This window comes from Maylandia zebra, linkage group LG7 (genome assembly GCF_041146795.1).
Source record: "Maylandia zebra isolate NMK-2024a linkage group LG7, Mzebra_GT3a, whole genome shotgun sequence".
Classification (NCBI taxonomy): Eukaryota; Metazoa; Chordata; class Actinopteri; order Cichliformes; family Cichlidae; genus Maylandia; species Maylandia zebra.
In genome coordinates this window covers 58899124-58924582 of record NC_135173.1, presented here as the reverse complement: position 1 = coordinate 58924582, position 25459 = coordinate 58899124, and the positions used below count along the sequence as shown (strand labels likewise).

At 40.2% G+C, this 25459-nt stretch overlaps 1 protein-coding gene across 1 annotated transcript in view; it reads left to right on the top strand.

The window, feature by feature from the left end:
* Positions 1 to 13175, top strand: part of LOC101469782 (ras-specific guanine nucleotide-releasing factor RalGPS1) — a 91112-nt gene extending 77937 nt beyond the window's left edge. Inside the window, exons 12-20 of the mRNA XM_024803287.2 lie at positions 1723 to 1849; positions 3238 to 3389; positions 3483 to 3531; positions 4014 to 4094; positions 4520 to 4625; positions 5352 to 5444; positions 8266 to 8371; positions 8481 to 8572; positions 10856 to 13175. Of these exons, the coding sequence (XP_024659055.1) occupies positions 1723 to 1849; positions 3238 to 3389; positions 3483 to 3531; positions 4014 to 4094; positions 4520 to 4625; positions 5352 to 5444; positions 8266 to 8371; positions 8481 to 8572; positions 10856 to 10885 (836 nt within the window). The 3' untranslated portion in view covers positions 10886 to 13175. The remainder of the gene's footprint in view (positions 1 to 1722; positions 1850 to 3237; positions 3390 to 3482; positions 3532 to 4013; positions 4095 to 4519; positions 4626 to 5351; positions 5445 to 8265; positions 8372 to 8480; positions 8573 to 10855) is intronic.
* Positions 13176 to 25459: the final 12284 nt, after the last annotated feature.

The following is a 25459-nucleotide window of genomic DNA, read 5'->3' as shown; positions in this document are numbered from 1 at the left end:
GCAGATCAAAAAGCTAAACAAGCCTGTATGTGTGCTTGCCACACAATCACTGGGAATGACTGTTCAAAGAACTGTTGTAAGGTAACAGCAGAATTTTACTGCTGATGAAACTAACCGCCAATAAAACCACTCTCACTTAGAATAGTTACAATCATGTGGTAAATTAAAGAAAATACTTTTGGCAATTAAAGAAATGAAAATTAGAGCTTTCATTAGACTTATTCTGCTGAGTGTGAATGTTTCCAGAGCAAGCAACAATAATCCAAACCAGCAGGAGCTTTTGTCAGCTGATAATTAAGCCATATTAAGAACGTTCTTTCCTAGAAAAATCACTTTATTCCCAGTTTTGGGAAAAGAAACTGCCTTAATGTGTGTTATATTCCTTCAATTTACCTTTACTGCACTGCAATACTGATTGCTAATAGAGCTCTAAATCTATTCCTCCTGCTGGTAGAACGATTCTGATTTCAACAAATTCCACATTACATCATGACTGGGAATGCATCTGCTTTCCCAACAACCCCACCAATAGACACAATGATATACAGCTGCTTGTATGTCTTTTGTTCAGCTCTGTATGCTCCATATGAGATCAAAAGATCCTGCTATACTAAAAAATCTTTAAAAAAAAATAACTTCATGCAAATCTAAAGTGTTCAAAGCTGAACATGCTGAACACAGACTGGCCTTATGGGTCCCAAATGGTCAAAATGACTGGCCCCCAGTGGGTTTCCAGTGAGAGGGAAGGCACAGTGAGTCAGAGGTTCCACTGGCGCAGAAAGCACATAGGAACAGTGGATCAATTTACTAGTCCATCAGCAGTGCTGCCAGAAACTGTGACTGGACTGATGATAAATTTATGTAGGCACTTACACGGGATGACTGCACTGATTAATTATGTTAACAAAGGCTTTTATGTGGTCAGTTTGCACCTTACCAGTGCCCTCTAGTGGCTGTGGTGTTGAGTTGTTTTTTTAATACACCCTGAGGTCTCAGAGTGTGGCCAGCAGGCCAGTGAAAGCCCTTGGTACCTTTTTATGTGCATTTATAAGGAATGCACTCTTACTTCTAAGCCCTTTGAAATGAGAATAAGCATATGCATGTATGTGTTTCATTTGTAGCATCCCATTAAATGTAAACCCTGTTTAAATTCAAGTCTGAAAAGATTTGTGATCGGCCAGAGGTCCTCTGTCATAAACTATATTTTATTTTAGTGAATTTGTTTCACACACTAATTGAATTACAATATGATTATGGGTTTTGTTGATTTTTGGCCAGTGATTTCACAAAATCCTGCTTTAATGCTCCATAAGCCTTAATTCTCTGCATTGTTAATAATTGATCTAGTTTCTAATATCAGAAGTGTTCTTTGTGCCTTAATATATTATTTAAGGTCTCACACAGACTAGTAACCAATAAGCGGCACATAACCTGAAAGTCTCAATACCAGGCAAATAAAGGACTCGCACTTGTTCCACTGCTGCTTTCGTTTGCTACTTTGAAGATGTGAAAGAAAGAAATTCAGATATACAGTAACCAATTTATCATGAACCCTTTTTTTGCGCTGTCAGAAGAAAATCATTGTGAAATAATAAATGTGAATGGGATTAAATAAGACACATGAGTTTCAAGTAACCAAAGTAGCCTACTACAAGTCAATTTAAAAGAGTTGCACATAAGTAAATTGCACATAAGTACTATTAATGACCTTTTATGTTTCAGGTCTGTGTGAGGTATCAGCCTCTATGAGGTATAACCGACGACCTACTTGCCCTGATGCGTCTGTGGGGGTTCATATTCCCACCCCCCCTCCCTCTCACCACAGGAAGAGTCACAGTCTAGGAAACAAGTAAGCAGAACAAGCTATTACCAATTTTAATAGTAGTAATAATATTAAAACAATATTATTAAAATAATTCATCCTCATGGCATGTTCTTGTTTAACATTTTGGAGCACAAGCCTTTATTAGGGAATTAAACAGACTTCACTGAAAGCAACACAGAAAAATACAGTGTACTGAATACAAATAATATGAGTGCTCATAGAAGGACAAACTAATGCTTTTTTAAAAGCAGTAAAATCCAAGTCATTCTTGGCCTATAATGTATAAATCCAAAATGTTTCCAAAAAGCTTTCATTGACTGGTATGGAAAGGAATGGTTGTAATATGGACAGTGCACTGTTATGGGGGTGTAGGTAGTCCCATAGTCCAATTCATGGTCTGCAGTGTACAATGACTGATCCATGGTTGCCCATTGTTTCTGTATCTGTATTCTCCAGCTGTTTGATCGTTTTGTACACATCAGTATTGTCCTCAACAAAAGCAGAGTAATGAGTTATAAACGAATCTGACTTGGAAAAAAAAATCTGTGTAATATAATAACTCTGTAAGGTTGTCATTGCCTAACTGGTGTTTGGAATTCCCATGCTGCTCTTTCCATATGAAGGGGTGACAAACAAATGAGAGTTACCCAACAGGAAGCCATTAAGGACATTAAATAACCTGCCTTAAATGAAGACTTACTGTCTTTCTATAAACTGTTTAAACCATTTGAGATGCATTCATGTTATTTGTAATTAGTAGTATGGTGTGTTGGTTATGGAATATTGGTTTATATTTGACAAATATCATAGACTTTACATGCATTCAAAATATTATTTAAAAATAGAGGACTAATGTAATGTTGGCCGTTTCCAACAGAGCGCGATAAAATGGTAGAAAGATGGGAACAAAAGAAAGAAAACACATGCAACATGTTAGGCACACTTGTCGAACTCCAGGCCTTGAGGACCGGTGTCCTGCAGGTTTTAGATGTGTCCTTGATTCAACACAGCTGATTTAAATGGTTAAATTACCTCATCAAGATTTCTTGAAGTTCTCCAGAGGCCTGGTAATGAACTAATCATTTGATTCAGGTGTGTCGACCCAGGGTGAGATCTAAAACCTGCAGGACACCAGCCATTGAGGCCTGGAGTTCGACACCCCCGTGTTAAATGAATGAATTCTTGTCCAGAAAATAATATTGTCTTTTATGCTTGTTCACAGTTATAGAACAAGAATAGAACAAGCAGAAAAAAGGATGATAGATTCAAAGTGAACTTCAAGGCCATGAAATGCTTCTGTTACCTACAATCAGTGTTCAGGATTTCTTTACCTGAGCCATGACATGACACATAAAATGTACAACCAGCATCTCTGTTTCATTGATTGTCTGATGGTTGATCTCTGTCCACAGTGTGATGTGTCAGTATGGCATGTCAGAAAGCAGGAGTGCCACATTTCCTATAGAGAAAACACGACACCTGCTAGATGACAGCTTCTTAGAATCTCAGAGCCCAGTCAGAAATGATCCGCACAGTACATCTGTGTCCAATGGCCTGTCATTAGGTATGTGTGATGAAAATATTCCCAAGTACTCAATTTATTAGCAAAACCAAATCTTTAGACTTTTACATTTGTTTTTCTTTTTTCCTATGATAGGCAGTAGTGAAAGTTCCTTTTGGGAGGAGCTATCACCTGCAGTGGAGAGGTGAGAGACAATTATAATTGTAACAATTTTGAAATAGGAATTTTTTTTAAATGACAGTTTTTTCCCCCCACAAATTTTCACATTAACGGGGAAAAAGAACTTTGTTTTAGAACCACTAATAGGTTGTAGTACAATGAGATGAAAAGACTATTATCAACAGTATTTTGGTCAGTCCCTTTAGAATTTATCACCCCGCTGTCCTTATACTGAAGCTATGATAAATTCATTTTAAAATTTTCAATGAGGCTTAAAGTTATTAGAACAGCAGTTCTCTGTAGTTAACAGATATTCCAAAAAGAGGAAATGCAATTTTGCAAATGAGGTAGATTATTTTCTGTGTAGAGGCTGGGAGTGGACAATATGACATGTTTAGTCATATATTACTGTAAAGTGTTGACTTTGGTTTACACTTCGGGTTCGATGATGTTGAGCACTGACCTATCCAACCACGAAGGCTGACTATGATAATTTATGACAAACAGGGGCCGCATGTATGCAACACTGGGCCCGAACTGGAGGGTCCCTCTTCGCAACTCTCCCCGGAGCCGAAGCTATGTTTACAGGTACAGTGACTCAACAAAGTAAGAAATTAGTATTACAGTCTTAAAAGAGAATGAAGTCATTATTTGTATTTGACACACATGTTTGACGTTTTAACTCCCTTCATTTCCTGACTGCTTGGATGTTAGAATTATGTTGCTTTGCTTTCCACTTAATTAAAAAGAGATTTTCTAGTTATAGAAACACTGACTGTATGTTGTGATATGGTCATTGTTTAAGTCTCTAAAGTGTCCGTTTACCAAATTAAGTAGGAAAACACCACACAGTGACGTTCATGGTTTGCCAGCAGCTATTTTTAGAAACAATTATGGATGTTCCTTTTGTTTAAAGAGTCTCTTAAAGGTAGCTTTAACTGCACTCACTGAGCTCTGAATACTGTTTTAGTTGCTTACAGTGTTAAATGTTCTTTACTACCCAACATCCTTAGCTACTCTGCTACCAACTCCTGCTATGGATGCAGTGAAGCTGGTAGAGTGACCATTGAAGGACCACTGCGAAGGAAAACACTGCTGAAGGAGGGACGAAAGCCCAAGGTATGGTGAACTGTTAAGAGATATACTCTAAAACACTTCTTCAGTAGAGACTCAGAGAAGAGAAACACACAGAACTTCTTGCTAGCAAGGGCAGCCTCCAGAACTGAGACTCGCACTGAGGACTGCCCTGGTCTTTATTTATATGCTTCAGTGAGCGTTTGTTCCTTACATTGGAATGTGGAGGTATACGTGTGTGTGTGTGTGTGTGTGTGTGTGTGTGTGTGTGTGTGTGTGTGTGTGTGTGTGTGTGTGTGGGGTCAGAGTGTGGCCCCATAAACGACTTCCCTTAACCTGCTGGTCTGGAAAATCCAACAGTTCATCTATATGTAAAAAAACACTTAGACTAAAACTGACATAGCTACGTTAATCCTACCGTAAAAGAATAAGACAAGGTACGACCTCTCCCATGCTCCTAGGATGTGGGGGTGAACGCCAGAACACCCTGGAATGTTACAGACCTCCTAGGATGAGACATTCTTTCAATATGCCACCAACTATATACTTCTAAACACAAATGATTACATGCAGTATTCTACCATATGCAAACTTATATCATTAAAAGATTATACTGACTACTAAGTACAATTTTCCATTGACATGAACTTTCATTGTTGTTTAAGTGAGTTATTTTGCATTCAGTCTAGTACTGAATATCAGCAACTTAAAAAAAAACTGTGAGCTGACAGTGAGCTGTTTTCAGCCTCTCTATATATTTCTCTCTAACAGTTGTCCTCGTGGACCAGATTTTGGATCATTTTGTCTGGATCAACACTGACGTTCTATGGAGCGAAAGCACTGAGGGACTCTGAGAGGAAGCATGTAAGTGTGATGCCTTGAAAACATGAGTCTACACCTAAAGTCATGTGAAAAAGAAAATACCCCCTCTTCCAGTTGTAAGGTTTTATGTATGAGCACATAATTACAAAAAAGTCTGTTCTTTACTGTGTTTAAACTTTATTTAAATAAAAGCTCAAATGAAAAACAAAACGAGACAACTGAAAAATGAAGGAGTGTGTGAAAAACTAAATACACCTAATTAGGGCTGCAATTAGCAATTCCTAGTTATTGAGTATTATGTTGATTAATCAAGTAATTGGATAAGAAATGCTTTTGTCTTATTAATGAAGACTAATAAATATTCAAAATAGAAAAAACACAGGTCTGAACTGCTCATTGGTTTGCATTTCAGAAATTGCAAGGTTTTAAGTTTAACTGCATACAACATCTGTCAAAAAATGTTTTGATTGTATTTAACCCATATAAAATTTTATGTTTTTAAAGAAAACATTTTCTTAAATGCATAACTAACTAAATAATCTCAAGTACAGTCAAAGCTCAAAGTAAAATAAAAAAAATGCATAAAATAAAACTGCCTATACTCTGCTTTTATGGAATGCTTTCTTAGGGCCCCAATATATCATTTTGTCATTTTAGTTGGCTTTTGGGACAAAAGCAGGTAGTGTGACAATGATAAAATAATAATAAAAGCATTAGGAATTATTTGACATTAACCTTGTCCTTAATTTGGTTGTACTAGATCATGGCAAGTGAAACAAACATGAAACTCTTTAGAACAGAGGCTCCAAATTTGATCTTATTACTGAAAATATATTATTATTGTTATTATAATTATTAGTGTGACTACTAGACGATGGCGGCCCTTTTGTTTGGCTCTCTGTTAGTGTTCTATTGTGTGTTTTTCTTTCCGGGTATGCTTTCAGTGCATTGGCAGTGTGTTTGGTATCATTGTCATGATCTTCACAATTAGATGCACTATTTTTATTTCTTAAGAACTTGACTTTCAGACACTGTTCATGTGGTGTAGGGTTTTTTTTATTTATTTTTTTATAACTGTCACTTCTTCATTTGTGCTTCACATGTCTGGAAATACACACTGCATTGAGCTGACAAATGCCAAGTTTTCAGTAACAGCTCTTTGAAAAGCAACTCGTTGAAGAAAAAGTATGCTTCTATGCCTGTCAAACTGTGTTATTTGTGGCACTTTAGTAGATTCAGCTAACACAATGTGATCAAATGATGTGTTTTTGTGACAGCCATCTAGTAACAAAATAACAAAGTTTTTATGTTCGAATGATTGTGTAAGTGGGTTATTAAACAAAAAAATCATTCCACTGAAAATGGTCAGGTAGTAAGGACTGGTCTTTAAATGAGTAAAAAAGCAGCCAATGCCTAACGAACAATCTTGAAATGCCTTCAGAAAACCTGGAGAACTGTTGCTCAAGACCACTTTTAAAAAAATACAAGGAAGTCTGACTCCCCGGGGTGCTGTGTAAAATGTCATCAGAAACAGAATGTGATTATTTTCCAAACTAACTAATTAACCCATCTTTTATTCAGAACAGAGCATAGGAAACATATCAAATATTTAAAATTAGAAAATAATGTTATAAAGAGTTTGCGCAAACCAAGTTTATTGTAATTTTTTATTAATTTTCAATATCTGCAGCAGTGAATAGGGAAATTTTTGTGACTACTGGATGTAATAATTTCAGATTTCTACAGTCATATGATGTGAAAATGATCACAGATGTACCTGAGGACATATTTTATTTTATGTGATGTTTGCAGAAAAATATTTGTGTTCCAATTATTATATATTTTTTTTATATCTGCTCATGCAGGAGAGAATGGGATAATATAGTGATGTAAAAAGCTAAAAATTTTAAATGCTCCCACCATAAACCTTGAAAATCTTCATAGCTCCACTTGAAGATAGCTTGAACAAGAATATAGAGTTAATAAAAAAAACTTGATAACAGCTTGGTTATATTCTTAGATATACTCCATTGTACAGCAGGACCTTGAGGCAATTTTGCTGCAATGTCCATTCCTGGAAAGATTAACAAATGTCTGAGGTGTTTTCCACCTTATTGCTTTAGAATTATGGGCTTTAAATTGTTTGGAAATGTTCTTATTACACTTCCTAGATTAATTGCTGATGTCTTTCCTATTCTTTTATAGAGGTAGTCACAGGTTACTTAATTCCTATGAAAACAGATAAGGCTTTCCGTTACAAATTTGCACAGTGGTGCCTCTTTATTCTATTATGTTTTCTTTCCTGTTCATAGAAGAAATGAATGAATTGGTCGTCATGCATCAAATGCTGAAAATGAGAAGTTTATTTTTCCTAAAGCCTCTCCTCATTTTGAACAACACATTTGAAAAATGATGGAAAGGAACGTGTTGAATCCGTGTCGCAAAACTCTCAAAGTTAGAACTCATCTCTCCACATCACATTTTTGTCTTTTTCTAGTCTAGAACACACTAAGCTTGTGCTCTGCTGTAAAGTTGTAAGGAACTTTGATCTAACCCAAATGGTTAGTACTGGACAACTGGTCAAAATTTCTTGTGGCAAGCTTTAGTGAACAGTGATGACAATTGGACAATTGTCCAAGATATGGCGGGGCATTTGGAAACTACACACTACACTACTACACATAAAGATCTGCTGCTAATGTCTTGACACTTTCAGAGAAACTATGTCCACATTTTGGCTTTAAGTGTGTATTGCACAGCCACATAAAGTTGTATTTAAGGTGAAGGTTTTCCCCTGATAAGTGCAGAATTGTACAGTGAGGGCAAGTGGATAAATTCATTTTATGCTCTGTGTTTGCCACAGTACAAGTCAAGGCCTTGTAAAAAAGTTTGTGTGACTGGCTGGATGGTGGTACTGCCAGATGACCCAGCCCGACCCAACATCTTCCAGCTCAGTGACCCAGAAACAGGTCAGCCTCCCACCATCAGCAAAACTTGCCTATTTTATTTGTCTTTTTTGTCTTTATTCATGTGACTATTTTAGATACTCACATGAAGACCATTTATGTCACTTTACAGGCAATGTTTACAAGTTCCAGACGGGGTCCAGGTTTTCAGCAATCATCTGGCACAAAAACCTAGAGGAGGCTTGTAGAAAAAGTAGACCTCAGGTAAGCTAAGCACACACAACATATCGTTTGGCTCGCTCGTCTGGTTTGGTCAGATTAAACGGTCCTTTTTCATTAAAACGTGATTTAAACAAATTTCATTTTATTTTATTAAAGCAGTATTCCTTCTTGTGTTGTATTTGCAGCACTGGTTGAGCTCAACTAGGTCCTGTTTATTTTTGAGGAGTAGCAGCTCTACTCTGAACCACTCTTAAATGACTGAACTCCTCATCCTGTCTCTGAGAGGCCAGTCAACCTTTAGAGAAGGTTTGCTTAAACCACTAGCATCTGCTAGCTTATTCTTTCAGTCACTACCTAAAGCTCATGACCATAAGTGAAGGTAGGGACATAATAAATAAACAAAACTACAGCTTTGCTAGGGATCAATCAGCTGATTTCAGTTCGTGTGTCAGAGGAGAAAAATAGTGGCGCAGTCTCCATCGTGGATATGGACATTACTTTTATTTTTATTGCACAAAAGGATGAAAGCGCGATGGTAAAGTGGAGACTTTTCAAGGACAGAAACAACTGCATTATACTGTTAACACAATTTTGGAACTTTGCAAGCACCTGCAAAGGAAGCATGCTAACATTAAGCTAGCCAAAAATCTAGAGTGATATTAAAGCTGAGTAAATGCTCACTCCAGCCCAGCACCATGATAAAGTGAGCTGCTGCTGAACTTCAACAGGTAACAAACTGATGAGCAGTCAGGCTGCAGGCTCTGTTTCTACCGGTTCAAGTTTCTAAAGTAGAATCACTGTGGCAGTTGCTTTAAAGCAGGAGTGTCAAACTCCAGTCCTCGATGGCCAGCATCCTGCTTGCTTTTGAGATATCCCTGCCCTACCTGCTGCTGATTACCTGGATCAGGTGTGCTTTGCCAATAAGAAGCTACAAGGGCAGGTTAGTTGGAAAACAAGCAGCACAGCAGCCCTCGAGGTCTGGAGTTCAACACCTGTGCTTTAAAGTCTCTTTGTGCTGGTTTCCATCTCTGATTTGTCCTGGTGTGTGGGGGCTGTAGCTTGTAGGTTTATATTGTTAAATAGTAATTATGAGACTGTGTGTTTCAGATCATTTTACAGAGTAAAATGAAAGTAACATAACAAGTAGTATAACCAAAGTCTGTCTTCTGGGTTAATTAAGTAACTTACTGTATTAATTTTAAGAAAAATTGTTCTGTGTAATATGTGCAATGATTAATTTTGAGTAATGACCCCAACACTCATCACAACAAAGAGAAGAAATGCCTCCAACATGCACAAACATTTGACCATGCAGCATGTAATTAATTTTCATGAATCAAAGTGGAGCCAAGAGTGATATCAATAATGTAATTGGAATTGCTAAATTCTTATCAATCCCTAGTCATCATTCTCTTCGCCACAACAGACTGGTACAGGATCTGCCTCACTGAAGTCACAGTCCCAATCTGTGTGTCAATATTCTGCTTCCCTCACTCATGAACAACATCTCAAAGACTCCTCCACTTGGGGAAGCAGCTTGTCCCTAATGAGTACTGTGCACTCCGCCCTTTTCCAGCTGAGGACCATGGCCTCGTTCCTCATTCTTAATCTTTTATAGAATCATCAGACAGATGATGTTGTTTTGTGTTTAGTGAATCAAAAAAAAGGAACTGAAACAGCTATACAAATAGGAATGTGGTGTTTGTTAGTTTCAAAGTGTAAGCAAAAAACACACGTTTGCACATATAGATGCACAGAAATGTTTGTATTCAGTCCTTTAGCTGGTCACCTTCAGCACTTCTGGTCTCCAGCCTGTCACTTACTGTGCATTCCTAGTTTTGCCAAATTATTTAAAAAAAATTATTTTAGTGAGTCAAGGTAAACTGAGGAGCATCTACATATTTGCAGTGCTGTTTCTCTAAACTAACTTGTATTACAGAGTGGTATATGTGATGCATACAGTTATTTAGAGTTGCTATGAAAAGAATGTAAATTCAATGCTTCAATTCAAGTTAGTTAACGTCAGTGCTAGCAACTTTCACAAGTTAGTTGTCGGCCATTAGGATTATCAAGGACTCAGAAAATAGCATCATATGAGACATTTTGGCTATTTTGTGAACCGCATTGTAGAGATGGATCTTCCTTACTGTTGACAGTTGAAAGTGACCAATCACAGGAGAAGACACTAAACATTAAAGGACTGTCTGGGTACACAGTCTAGAAATTCTTCATCATATACCACATTCCCTCTTATTCAACCTACTAGTTGCTTGTTGTAATTTTTTCCATTACTTGTGCTAAATATCTGCTCTGTTCTCTCAACAGATACCTGCAAACCTTATGTCATTTGAATGAGAGCAGCCTTTATTGAGCAGGATATTATCGTGCCAAACTGTTGTTTGAGAATTACAGACTGAATAAGGAATTTGATAATGCTGACATCAGCATTAGAGTCAAGAAGAATATGACACTGTCGAAGAAGCTCTGTGATGCTGGATGTGTGACTGTCGTGCCAGTGCACCTGCTTTGATCTTCACCAGAACAAGTCTTATATGATCTCTATAAAAATCCAATCAATGGAAGACTTTTGTGGGGTTGGATTCGTTCCCTAAGTTTCCATGTTCTCTGTTATTTGTTACGCTGCTATAATGTGTGCATGAACACGTTGGTTTTTGGCCCATGTTGGGCTTATAATTGGGTGAAAAGATGCATCAGTGTATAAATGTGGATGACAGTGTTAGATGACTGTTAGATTTAGTTTAGTCTGAGTGTCATCGTCATAAGGAAGTGGAAGGTGGGAAGTGCACATCCCCACTCATAAACTTTTATTCACCAGAAAAAATGTGACATCATCTCAAGGCCTCGTTATTTTAATGAAGGATCAGTACTGTAGCAAAAATGACAGAAGCTGAGTCTTCATTACCTTCAGCCCTGTGACTTACAGTTTGACTGAATCTAATCCAGAATAGAAGATTTGTACATACAAACGCAGGAATTAACCTTAAAGGTTGTTTTATGATTAAGATGCGATGCTCTTGTGGGGATGAAGCCCTGGATCTGTGTTTACCCCTGCTACCTCAGTTGGTAGTCCTTGTGTAAAATGTGCTTGCAAATGTATGTAACAAGATTTACAAACAATTAATATTTTCTACAGAACAAATGAAAAATAGTAAGATACCATGGAAACAATACTGAACAAAGAGGTGATTCCAGTTAATAAGCAGAAGACAGCCAGCTGTTGTCTACACCAGTATGCTGAGGCAGCTAGTTGAGTAAAATTAAAGTGAATTCCAATGAAATACCAATTTTTCATTAATCAAATGTGTGTAAATACTGTATTTATGTAAAAAAAGAGTTTATTTTTGACAATTGGCTGTAGAAGGGAAAAGGATATGATGGATTGTTGTTGATTCACCAGCTGCTGTGGGATTCTGCTCTTCAGAGACACTGTTGGTAAGCCCACCGTAAAACTTGGATGGACTCCTGTTCTCCAACTGAAGGACATCAGGATAAAACTCCATTAGCAATGGCATTAATTAATGATCTGCATCAAAATCAAAATATTATGTTGATTTTAAATACTAATTCTGTTTTATTGGATGGGACTTGTTTTTTTGTAAATTTTACCAATAACTGAATCAGTGGTCAGAGGTGGCAAAAGTACAGCTGTGTGAGTCAGCGAAGCTAGCCAGCTAGCTGGCTGGCTTAAATGGGTTTTCAAGTGAGAAGAACCATTTACTTTACTTAGGTAGATGTACAAATACTTTTTAGTAAAAAATACTCCAGTAAAAGTTAAAGTACTGATTCAACTTCTTTACTCGAGTGAAAAAGTACAAGCTCCTAAATATATATCCAAAGTAAGAAAAGTAGGTCTTTGAAGGACCTTTCCAAGCACGACTGTTTTGTGCAAAGCTAAATGAACCTCTTTCTACAGTGATATAATAGTGGTATATGGGAATACCAACTTTTTTGACTTTGCATCCACACCTAAACAGAAAAATTAGTACAGTCAGGAGTTAACTTGAAATTTAGCAGGTGGGGGAACGATAAGATCAGTTGCAGTGACTCAACATGGGGAAAAGAATTACAACTCAATAATTTCTATTGTAAGCTATAGTAGATTTTCTTTGTGTACATGCTGTTATCAGCTAACCTGTGTTGAGCTGCTTCGAGGTTTATTGCTGTTTGTGGATTTGCACAACTGAATTCAACAACATGTAACCCAAGTTTTCATGAGTTATCTTGGCTTTCCGTCCCTTACACATACAGTACACTGTTTATATTGTCTTTACTGAGTGAGTTTAAGCATTGTCAGCTTAAATGCAAATTCATCTCTGCTACACTTGCTGTAACCTAACACTGACCATGAACACCACAGCCAGTGTTCCCCTGTGAAAAACAGTGTTTCATCACAGTACAACAAGCTAACCTGTTTATCCTGCATTAAACTGCCAAGTATTTCAGTAACACAAAATTAGTATACTTAGTTTGTTTTGCAGGACATTTCACAATATGAAAAACATAACTTCATATCATATACAGGTACAATTTAAATTAAAATGAGGACATACGTTTGCTTTAAATTCCCAGCTTATCAAATGTCACTGAGTAGTCCTCTTCTTTAAATAAATAAATCCTGTTTAAATCCTGTCTGTCTTACATTTGTGTTCATCTTTGAGTGAAGTTTTTGTTCTCCCTGCTAAATACAGCTACTGAGCCATTTGCACACAGACTCACTGTGTAACAAACTGCACACAAACAGTTTGTGTGGTTGGTGATATTGTTAACGTGATATGACACGTTAGAAACATCGCATTTTAAATCACCTGCCTGTTGTTGTTTTTTTTAAGATATACATTTGGCATACTTTTTTTTCCCTCTTTCCTCCCTTTGTATGTGATAAGCAACGATGTTGATATCCCAATAGAATTGTTGATTGATTGATTGCTTGATGTGCGAAGGTGTGTAGTGATGTAAAATAATATCTTACCTCAAATGCGTTACCTCAAAAGTAACAAAGTATATTTGTGTTAAATATTTGTAGAGAGTATAAGTAAAAAGTTGTCAGAAAAATACTCAAGTAGAGTGCAGATACCTGAAAATTATTCTTTAGTGCAATTCTTTCACTTCTGTTAGTAATATGGGAATGACAGAGTTAAAAGAGTTTACCTTTCTTTAAGTCTGCTTAACCAGTGAGCCAAATGAAGTTATGTCAAGCTTCTTCATTATCAGTTTATTAAAGTCTCCTGTGATTATAAGTTCAGCATTATAGCCCATAAAGTGATATGGCAGGTAAAAGACTCCAAGTAAGTTTGCTTGGAAATGTCTTTGACCTTATTGAAGCAACAACATCCTAATCCTAACAATAAAGCATCATTAGGATTTGGCTAAACTAGATTGTATCATGTGCAGGTAGAGCACATGATAGAGCAGGTCACCTACTGATCAGAAGAAGGTTGGTGGTTCGATCCACCAACCCTCCTCCAGTCTGCATTTCAAGTATCCTTGGGCTAGATGCTAACCACAAGTTGCTCTCCAGTGCATCCATGTCCATGGGAGTATGAATGTGTGTGAATGCTTGTGAGAATGGGTGGTACTGGGTGAATGTGGCATGTTGTATACAGCGCTTTGAGTACTCCAGGACAGTAAAAAAAAAGCGCTATATAAGAATCAGTCCATTTACCATTTGCATGTGCAACTACATTAGAAGGTGAAATTATTGGTATGACTAGAATGACAACACTACAAAACAGAGTGAAAAGTAATCATAGAGAGAGAGAGAGAGGTCAGCCATGATATATTTTTAAAAAGGGATAACACCTTTTTAAGCCATCTCTTCTAGAAAAAATGAATAATACATAAATAAGAACAGAAGTAATTTAGTAACAAAAAATCCATATGGTAGGAAATCTGAACGCTGGAATCATCCTATTGGCATCCGTTTGTCTCGTGAGACGATGGTGTAGTGCTATGAGTTGGATGTGGACATCCTAGAGTGGCTGTGGAGTCCCACTCTGGAGGGACAGTCTCTTGTACACTGGCTGCAAACAAAGGTGAAGGTGAAAGATGGCGCTGTAGCAGTGTATGAGCTTGCTGTCCTCTTGGGTCTCCTGTCAGCCAGCTTGGTATTTCTGGTGTTCTCTACCCTCTCAACTCCCGCCTTGATAGTACTATAGCTCTTCAGGCCTCTCGATAATCTGCTAGCTTTCCCAGGTAGGTGTAGGTTGATATCTGTGAGCTTCATGTCACATTTGCAGACACCTTTGAAGCGGAGTTTGGATTGGCCGACAGGGTGTGAGTCTTCGCACCGTACATTCAGTGTCAACGTACATTCACCGTACAGATTGTCCTTGGAGATGCGACCCGCGTGTGTGGAGAACATGGCCCAACCATCTAAATGGTCCCATGCACTCCTTTCCTATGCCAATCAGACTAAGCTTTTTACTGATAACTGCCACTTCCCCCTTGTTTTACCATTGTCGCAAGACAACAGTGTGCTCTCCAGGGCACTATGAGCCTGAGTGAGATATATGGAGACCTTGAGCTGCCTTGACTTCAAGGTCCTTCCCTTGGCATTGCCATTGGCAGGATCAAAGGGAAATGTTAGACGAATACAGTTTAGTACAATCAGTTGCTGGAGAGTGACAGTGAATAGACATAGGCAAAACATACTTTCCATGAATTATACACACCCTGTTTGTATCATCATCAGTCATTAGAGTCATTTTTAGCCATTTGAAGTTGCTGAATGTTGTTGAATTTTTTGTTGCACCTAATTGCCACTTCCTTTGTGGGCATAGCTATCCCCCACCTGCCAAATCTTTAACTCCTAATTTTATAGTGAATAATTTGGCATTTGTTTCGGTTGACATTGACATATTCACAACTTCAGCTCATTGGAGATACTTCTGTATTCGAGTAACTGTATGCAAAAAATAAAAGAAGGAAATAATACAAAAATGTCATTAATATGGTTTGCGGTAATTTGGAAACACTATGAAGCTTAAAATCCATGTTAGTTCTATAGTTTTGTTAGTCCATTTTGATTGGCCCATGAATAGGCAGTACATTGTGTAGACATCAGAATGAATTGTAGCATTTTTTGGCACATGAAGAATAGTCTCCCTGCCCATTTCAATATACAACCTTTCCACTAAAACCAAAGACCTTATATGCTGGTTACATTTATTGTAAGGTGGATGTAGCTTCTTGATCTGATAAAGGCAGTCAGTGCAGACGTGCCTTAAACATGCATTTTTCTAATGGTCAGAAGTGGGCAGTGACTCATTTTGCAAAAAGCCCTGCAATTGTATAGAAGACCATGGGAAAACAGCCCTTGGCTTCAGCATGTTTATTTTGAAATTGTGTTCCAGTGAGTGTTAGGAATTAATATAAACCAGAGTATGCTCATTGACTAACTATTATAAATTACAGTTTGTACTGTACCCCTGTTTCACAATCAGATCTACCCCCACAAGCATGACATACCAGTTTCCAAAAGCTATACTGGTAAAGGTGAAAACACCTGGAGCTTCAAAGCATGTCTTAACCAATGGGTAATGCCAAGGTGGTTATGTCCATCTTTGTATATACAGTCCATTGCTAGTTATATCCTGATATTTGCTATACTTATGTAAACTTTATATATTTATATATTTCTTCTTCTTTTTTAAAGAAACACTCATTTAAAGGTGTACCAAGAAAGCACTTCAGAACGTAATGAGAAAAACATGATGATGGATATCTATACTGAGATGGACTGGGTAATTGTTAGGAATGAAATAAAATGATCCGGCAGGCTAGTCTATTTCACCAAAATTTCATTGCAGCAACTCAAAATGGCAGTCAGTACTTTGCATGGCCTATCTGCTTCTATGCATGCCTGAAAACATAATGTCATGCTCCTCATGAGATAGCACAAAGTGTCCTGGAAGATCTCATTCCAGATCTGGACCAGGGCATCACTGAGCTCCTGGGCAGTCTCAGATGCAACCTAACAGCGTTGGATGGATTGAAACATAAGGTCCCAGAGGTGTTCTATTAACTTTAGGTCAGCCAAACATGGGGCAAGTCAGTGGTATCAGTTCCTTCATCCTTCAGGAACTGCCGGCATATTCTCGCCAGACGTGCTGTGAACCAGGACTCACTGCACCTGTGTAGCGCCTGACAATAGGTCCAAGGATTTCATCCCGATAGCAGTCAGAATGCCATTGTATAGCCTGTGGAGGTCTACGCTACGCTAGTGCTCATCCTGCTCCTCCATGCACAAAGGATACCCATCATCCTGCCTGGGGCGTCTGTATCCAGTAAGGGTCCTAAGGCTAGACCCCCTATGCTAAGCAAGCCTACCGCAGACATGAGCGAGACAGATAAATATGAAGGCATGCCGGCTCGGACGTCGCCCGGATCAACAAGGTCCGCGTCAGGTGTTGAGGAACCAGAGCACCCTGACGAAAAGTGGGCTACTGGAACAAGAAGGCATCGGTGGGCAAGGGACGAAAACAGGGCGTTGTTGGAATGCTACTACGCAAGTAACCCCGGCGGAAGGGGCTACATGAATAGGATGAGGGACCTATGGATTCTTCGATACCCAACATCCACAATGACAGCGAAACAACTAGTAGCTCAGTGTTCCAACATTCGAAAGAAGGGACTGCTCTCACAGCTAGAGATTGACGAGGTACAACACAAATGCTACGGCAAGGAGGAGTCAGGACGCCAGGTCAGGGGGGAGATATCATCACCCCCACCCGAGATTGGGTACATAGCCCCAAGTGCGATAGGAGAAGGATCGTTGAGTGCGAGAGGAACTGACCTGAAAAATAGGATCATGGCCAAGCTTGAAACCTGGATCCCCCGTAGCCGGTTACCAAGATTACGTGAAGTACCCTCAGAAGGTCTGCTAGATGATGTTAATGCAGCACTACGGGCAATACCTACAACCACGATTACCGACACTAACAAGCTGATCTACAATACGGCAGCAGTGATCAGTGAGATGCTTGGCTACAAGTTGAACAGCCACAAGGGGCAGTACCCTCCATGGAGAAGGAGGCTAGAGGGCAAGATCAAAGTAGCACGGAGGGAGGTTAGCCAACTAACAGAGTTGCAGAAAGGTGCGACAAATAAGGTGCCTAAGAAATACAGCAAGCTGTCCATACCTGAGGCCTTGGAAACTGCCAAGCAAAGACTCACAGCCTTGGCCAGCCGCTTGAGGAGGTACACCAGAGAGATAGAAGGCAGGAGAATAAACCAGCTGTTCTCCACAGAACCAGCAAAGGTGTACTCTCAGTGGCAAGGGAACAATAAGAGAACAGCACCACCAAGGCTGGAGACGGAGCAATACTGGAAGAGCATATGGGAGAAGGATGCAACCCATAACGGCAATGCTCAGTGGCTAGTGGATCTGAGGGCAGACCACAGCGACCTCCCTGAACAGGGTCCAGTAACCATCACAGTGGCAGATATCCAAGAAAGGGTCTCCAGTATGAAGAGTTGGACAGCACCAGGGCCCGACATGGTTCACGCCTACTGGCTGAAGAAGCTGACTGCACTCCATGAGTGTCTGGCAGCACAAATGAACCAGCTGCTAGTTAACGAGAGACACCGGGAATGGCTAACCGAAGGTCGGACGGTCCTGATCCCCAAGGACCCCAAGAAGGGACCGGTCCCCTCCAACTACCGACCAATAACCTGCCTCAGTACTACATGGAAGCTCCTGTCAGGCATCATATCGGCTAAGATGAACAGGCACATGGGTCAATACATGAGCGGGACACAGAAAGGAATTGGCAAGAATACCAGAGGTGCAAAACACCAGCTACTGGTAGACAGAACAATCAGCCGAGACTGCAAGACCAGACTGACCAACCTGTGCACTGCCTGGATTGATTACAAGAAGGCCTATGACTCAATGCCCCACAGCTGGATACTGGAATGCCTAGAATTGTACAAGATCAATGGGACCCTAAGAGCCTTCATCAGGAACTCAATGGGGATGTGGCGTACAACACTAGAGGCCAACTCCAAGCCCATAGCACAAGTTACCATCAAGTGCGGGATCTACCAAGGAGATGCTCTGTCCCCACTGCTGTTCTGCATAGGCCTGAACCCCCTCAGTGAGATCATTAACAAGACTGGCTACGGATACCGACTACGGAACGGAGCAGTTGTCAGCCACCTCCTGTACATGGATGACATCAAGCTGTATGCCAAGAGTGAACGAGACATCGATTCACTGATCCACACTACCAGGCTATACAGCAATGACATTGGAATGTCGTTCGGACTGGAGAAGTGTAGTCGGATGGTAACAAAGAGAGGGAAGGTAGTCAGAACTGAGGGGATTGAACTACCAGAAGGCAACATTGCAGACATAGAGGACAGTTACAAGTACCTGGGGATCCCGCAGGCAAATGGGAACCATGAAGAGGCCGCTAGAAAGGCTGCAACCACCAAGTACCTGCAGAGGGTCAGGCAAGTCCTGAGGAGTCAGCTGAATGGTAAGAACAAGATCCGGGCCATCAACACATACGCCCTGCCCGTGATCAGGTACCCTGCTGGGGTAATAGGCTGGCCAAAGGAGGAGATAGAAGCCACTGACATAAAGACAAGAAAGCTCCTGACCATGCATGGAGGGTTTCACCCCAAGTCCAGCACCCTGAGGCTGTACGCTAAGCGGAAGGAAGGGGGCCGGGGACTGGTGAGTGTCAGCACCACAGTCCAGGATGAGACAAGGAACATCCAAGAATACATTGGGAAGATGGCCCCAACTGACCGAGTGCTCAGTGAATACCTCAGGCAGCAGAAACCCAAGAAAGAGGAGGGAGACGAGGAACCATCATGGAAGGACAGGCCCCTGCACGGTATGTACCACCGGCAGATAGAGGAGGTGGCTGATATCCAGAAATCCTACCAGTGGCTGGACAAAGCTGGACTGAAAGACAGCACAGAGGCACTAATCATGGCAGCACAAGAACAAGCTCTGAGTACAAGATCCATAGAGGCTGGGGTCTATCACACCAGGCAAGACCCCAGGTGCAGGCTGTGTAAAGATGCCCCAGAGACAATCCAGCACATAACAGCAGGGTGCAAGATGCTAGCAGGCAAGGCATACATGGAACGCCATAACCAAGTGGCCGGCATAGTGTACAGGAACATCTGTGCCGAGTATAACCTAGAAGTCCCGAGGTCAAAATGGGAGATGCCCCCAAGGGTGGTGGAGAATGACCGAGCTAAGATCCTGTGGGACTTCCAGATACAGACGGACAAAATGGTGGTGGCTAACCAACCGGACATAGTGGTGGTAGACAAACAGAAGAAGACGGCCGTAGTGATCGATGTAGCGGTTCCGAATGACAGCAATATCAGGAAGAAGGAACACGAGAAGCTGGAGAAATACCAAGGGCTCAGAGAAGAGCTCGAGAGGATGTGGAGGGTGAAGGTAACGGTGGTCCCCGTGGTAATCGGAGCACTAGGTGCGGTGACTCCCAAGCTAGGCGAGTGGCTCCAGCAGATCCCGGGAATAACATTGGAGATCTCTGTCCAGAAGAGCGCAGTCCTGGGAACAGCTAAGATACTGCGCAGGACCCTCAAGCTCCCAGGCCTCTGGTAGAGGACCCGAGCTTGAAGGATAAACCGCCCGCAGGGGCGTGCTGGGTGTTTTTTTTTTTTTTATATATATACACACATATATACACACACACATATATATATATATATATATATATATATATATATATATATATATATATATATATATATATATATATATATATATGTATATATTAGAGATGGACCGATCCGATATTACGTATCGGTCCGATACTGACCTAAATTACTGGATCGGATATCGGAGAAAAATAAAAAAATGTAATCCGATCCATTAAATATCACGAAAGCACCTCACAAAACTTGCAACACGCCGTAACTCACCTCAGAACGTTAGCACATCGGAGCAGTATGCATCACGTGATAGAGCGGCTGTGGCATGCGGGACCTGTCGGTGGTCTGGATAGCATGTGGAGCTTCGCTAGCAACCCGGCATTTCATCTCCGACAAAGTTATCGCGAGAGAAGTAAAGCAAGTGTGTAAGTCCATCTCTGAATGTTTGTAAAGCATTCCTGCGTTAAGCTTAACAAGCGACTGCCTCTCCTGCTGGTACTTCAATCATGAAACTGCTTAACGATCAGCTGATCGGCTTTTCTGTCGCGAGTCCGTGTCTCTAGTTTGCTTTTGGCCCACTTTGCACCAGAAAGAGGAAACCAGCGGCTGAACAACAGCAGCACGTTTAAGCTTGATCAGCTATTGTTAGAATGTATTTAATATTACTTTCTACTCGAGGATCTTTTTCTACGTAGCTGACGGCTGGTAACTGTGCAGGGGCGGATCTAGCAAAGTTTAGCCAGGGGGGCCGATAGGGCATTAACAGGGAAAAGGGGGCACAAAGACATACTTTTCTTTCTTATTCTCATTTAAAATGTCTAGCTTTTAATAAATAATTATCTGACACCCAAAGTTTTAATTTGATGTAAAATGAATAGAAGTCAATTACTGTATATAGTAACTATTAAGTCTAATATACACTCAACAAAAATATAAACGCAACACCTTTGTTACTGCTCCCATTCCCCATGGGATGGACGTAGAGACCTAAAATTCATTCCAGATACACAATATAACCATCCTTCCCAAACAGTAGTCACAAATCAGTCCAAATGTGTGGTAGTGGGCACATCTGCTATATTGAGATAATCCATCCCACCTCACAGGTGTGCCACATCAGGATGCTGATCTGACATCATGAGTAGTGCACAGGTGTACCTCAGACTGCCCACAACAAAAGGCCACCCTGGAATGTGCAGTTTTGTCTCACAGCAAAATGCCACAGATGCCACAAGCAATGAGGGAGCGTGCAATTGGCATGCTGACAGCAGGAATGTCAACCAGATCTGTCGCCCGTGCATTGAATGTTCATTTCTCAACCATAAGCCGTCTCCACAGGCGTTTCAGAGAATATGGCAGAACATCCAACCGGCCTCACAACCGCAGACCTCGTGTAACCACACCAGCCCAGGACCTCCACATCCAGCAGGTTCACCTCCAAGATCGTCTGAGACCAGCCACCCAGACAGCTGCTGGAACAATTGGTTTGCACAACCAAACAATTTCTGCACAAACTGTCAGAAACCGTCTCAGGGACGCTTGACTGCATGCCCGTCGTCCTCATCGGGGTCTTGACCTGACTCCAGCTCGTCGCCGTAACAGACTTGTGTGAGCAAATGCTCACATTCGATGGCGTCTGGCACGTTGGAGAGGTGTGCGCTTCACGGATGAATCATGGTTCACATTGTTCAGGGCAGATGGCAGCTGAGAATGTCCCAGTTCTTGCATGGCCAGCATACTCACCGGACATGTCACCCATTGAGCATGTTCGGGATGTGCTTGACCGGCGTATACGACAGCGTGTACCAGTTCCCACGAATATCCAACAACCTCGCACAGCCATTGAAGTGGAGTGGACCAACATTCCACAGGCCACAATTGACAATCTGATAGACTCCATGCGACGATGTGTTGCACTGCATGAGGCAAATGGTGGTCACACCAGATACTGACCGGTTCTGGGTCCCCAGACCCCCAATAGCGCAAAAAACTGCACATTCCAGGGTGGCCTTTTGTTGTGGACAGTCTGAGGTACACCTGTGCACTACTCATGATGTCAGATCAGCATCCTGATGTGGCACACCTGTGAGGTGGGATGGATTATCTCAATATAGCAGATGTGCCCACTACCACACATTTGGACTGATTTGTGACCACTGTTTGGGAGGGATGGTTATATTGTGTATCTGGAATGAATTTTAGGTCTCTACGTCCATCCCATGGGGAATGGGAGCAGTAACAAAGGTGTTGCGTTTATATTTTTGTTGAGTGTATATACCCTAGTAAGCTATAGTACTTTTTCCTTTGGGAAGGTACCATCTGTGCAGTCTGCAATTTTGTTGAAGAAAGATGTTGAATCTATTTAATATTTCTTGAAAAATAATTGATTTCTGTGCATTTTTTTCACACTGCATCAAATTAAGGTTGATTACGTCGATTAAGCATCATGAGGTGGAGCGTGAGGGGTGGTTCCCTATTTTTTATTTATTTATTTTTGTTGTTGCTGGGAGTTGGAACCCTATTAGTTAGGTTGCTTAATATTTATGCTAAGTACTCTTTAAAATACCAGAATAGGGAGGATGGTGTAGGTTTAAGTTTATTAGATTGATCAGTATTGCTGAACTATGAAATATTTTTTTTTGCATACAGGTATAACAGAATAGCTTTAGTGTAGTTGTTGTTTTAAACTTGAGTATGAACTTATACAAAATGCAGCAAGATATTTAAAAAACAGTTTTGTTGATTAAAAAACACTATATCGGATTCATATCGGTATCGGCAGATATCCAAATTTATGATATCGGTATCGGACATAAAAAAGTGGTATCGTGCCATCTCTAATATATATATATATATATATATATATATATATATATATTGTTTTTTGCATAATCCATCATACAAAATGTAATCAAATGGAAAAGTCTCTTTTTAAAACTTGTTTTATTAGTTTTAATCTTTTAACTTTATGCATCAAGCAAAAATGTAATTATGTGCAACATTCTCTGACTGGAAGAAATTTGTTTAATATTTAAACCTATTTTCTGCACATTCCAGAACATAAAATAAAAAAAAATTTTGTGTTTACACTCACTCTTTCAAATAGATGCAAGTAAAACACAGCAGAAAATAAATAACATCAAAGACTAGCGGTCCTTCGGCTCTATTTTCACCTGTAAAGCAGGAGTGTGGTAGGCGGAGGTTTACCCTGGTGCAGGTGTGCTGCGGTCAGTTGAAGAATCTGCGAGTTTCTCTGTGAATTTCCCATTACGTTGTAGCGCACTCGTGCTTGCTTGGAAGTTTAGGGGGTTTTTCTCGCTGTAAAAAGAAGTTTTCTTCCCACGCACAACGGACACTAATGTTTTTTTCACTTTTTATGGAATCAAACTTAAAGTAAGGTCAGTACTTCCACGCTTTAAACGCTGCACGCTCATACTCTCTCTGCACTCGATATATTATCCGTTGTTGATCTGCACACAGCTGTTGTCACAAACGTGGCACTTGCTTACGTCACTGTCATGAGACATTCTTGCAAAAAAATCACGGTTTTAGTAACGCAGTAACGCAGCGTTCATACGGGAAAGTAATGTAATCTAATTACCGTTTTTGCAAAGGTAATCCCTTACTTTACTCGTTACTTGAAAAAGTAATCAGATTACAGTAACGCGTTACAAGTAACGCGTTACTGCCCATCTCTGATCCTTAGCATAACCATGTATAATATCCACAAAACTTAAAAAGAGGTTATACACACACAATACGATAATATTATGTTGAAGCACAGCATGTATCACTCCGCCAGGCTCCTGCCTACGATAGCCGTAATGCTCTTGACAATCCATCAAGCGGTGCGGGTTCATAGCTTAGCGGAGTCATACTAAAACAGACAGATTTTAGTATTGAGACTTGTAGTTGAAATTTAGGGATTGTATTGAATTCTATGAATTTCCACTTAGCTTTCAAATTAAGGTTACACCATTGCAGCAGGGGGATGACCTGAGATGCATAATAGTAATATTGTAAACATGGGAGCATTGCCCCACCTTTTGCCTTGCTTAACTGTAAAATACTAAATTTAATTCTTGTTTTTTTTCCCCTGCCAAATAAAGAGTGAAATCCATTTGTCCCATTCCCCAAACTGTGTTGGACTTACTTCAACAGGCAAAGTTCTAAATAAATTGAGGAGTCTTGGGAGTATGTTCATTTTCACTGCTGTTATCCTTGAATTTAAATTTAAGAAAGGCACCAGATTCCACCTATCTAAATCAGATTTCATGGCCTGTCACAAGGGACCATAATTTACTTGTGATAGATTAGAAGTATTCTTAGTTAGAATTATTCCCAAGTATTTATGTGTTTCAGCTTCATATTCAGATATATGATATCTCGATAAATCGAGCAGATATTTGAATTTTACACAGCTACATTCTCGCCTGAAAATATCTTAAAAGTTTATTTTGTGACCCAGAAAGAGTAATAAGAGTAATCTTAAAACTAAGTAACTGCCACCATTGTTGGAAACTGGAATTGGCTGGGCCACACTATGAAATCTGGGATAGGTTGGGCCACTAAGGATACACCCAACACATCCTTTAAATCTGGGGAAAAGGAGGACGCATTTGTCTGCCGCAATTGGAGGAGTCTTCCCATTTTTTGATAGCCTTCGTCGCGCCGCTGTGACGTAATCGGCCTACAGATGCAGTTTTAGGAGGATGCAGCCTCTGAATTTGGACACAGCTGATGTATGTCTGAATGATAGCACAGTAACACAACACACAACGCAACCTTGGCTGTGAATAAAGAGCAGATAGTTCATAGCTCAGACTTTTAGCAAGGTCAAAACAAAGATCAAGCAATCAAGCAGTTACAGATATGGCCAGTGGTGACTTTATTGTAAACAAGCAGCCGACATGATCAGTTAGTGATGAGATTTGAGAGCACTGATGTGACTGAAGAGTTGGTGAAAAAAAGAAACATAGTCCAAATTCCTATAAACTCTTCCTTTGACAAATGGAGCAATCAGGTCAGACATTCCAAAGGAAAGCATTCCACAAGAATTATGTGCCAGGTTGTTTTAGTGGGAGGTTTGCCATTTATCCAAGAGATAACAATGTTTTTTTTCTTGCAGTATGTGCAAGGATATCATAAAGTCTATTCAACCTCGCATTAGCAAGATTTTTCACACTCAGATGTCCCAAAAGCAGAGATACAGCATCCGTTTTCAAAGACACGCCAAGTTTTTTTTTCTATATTCTGCAAGATGTG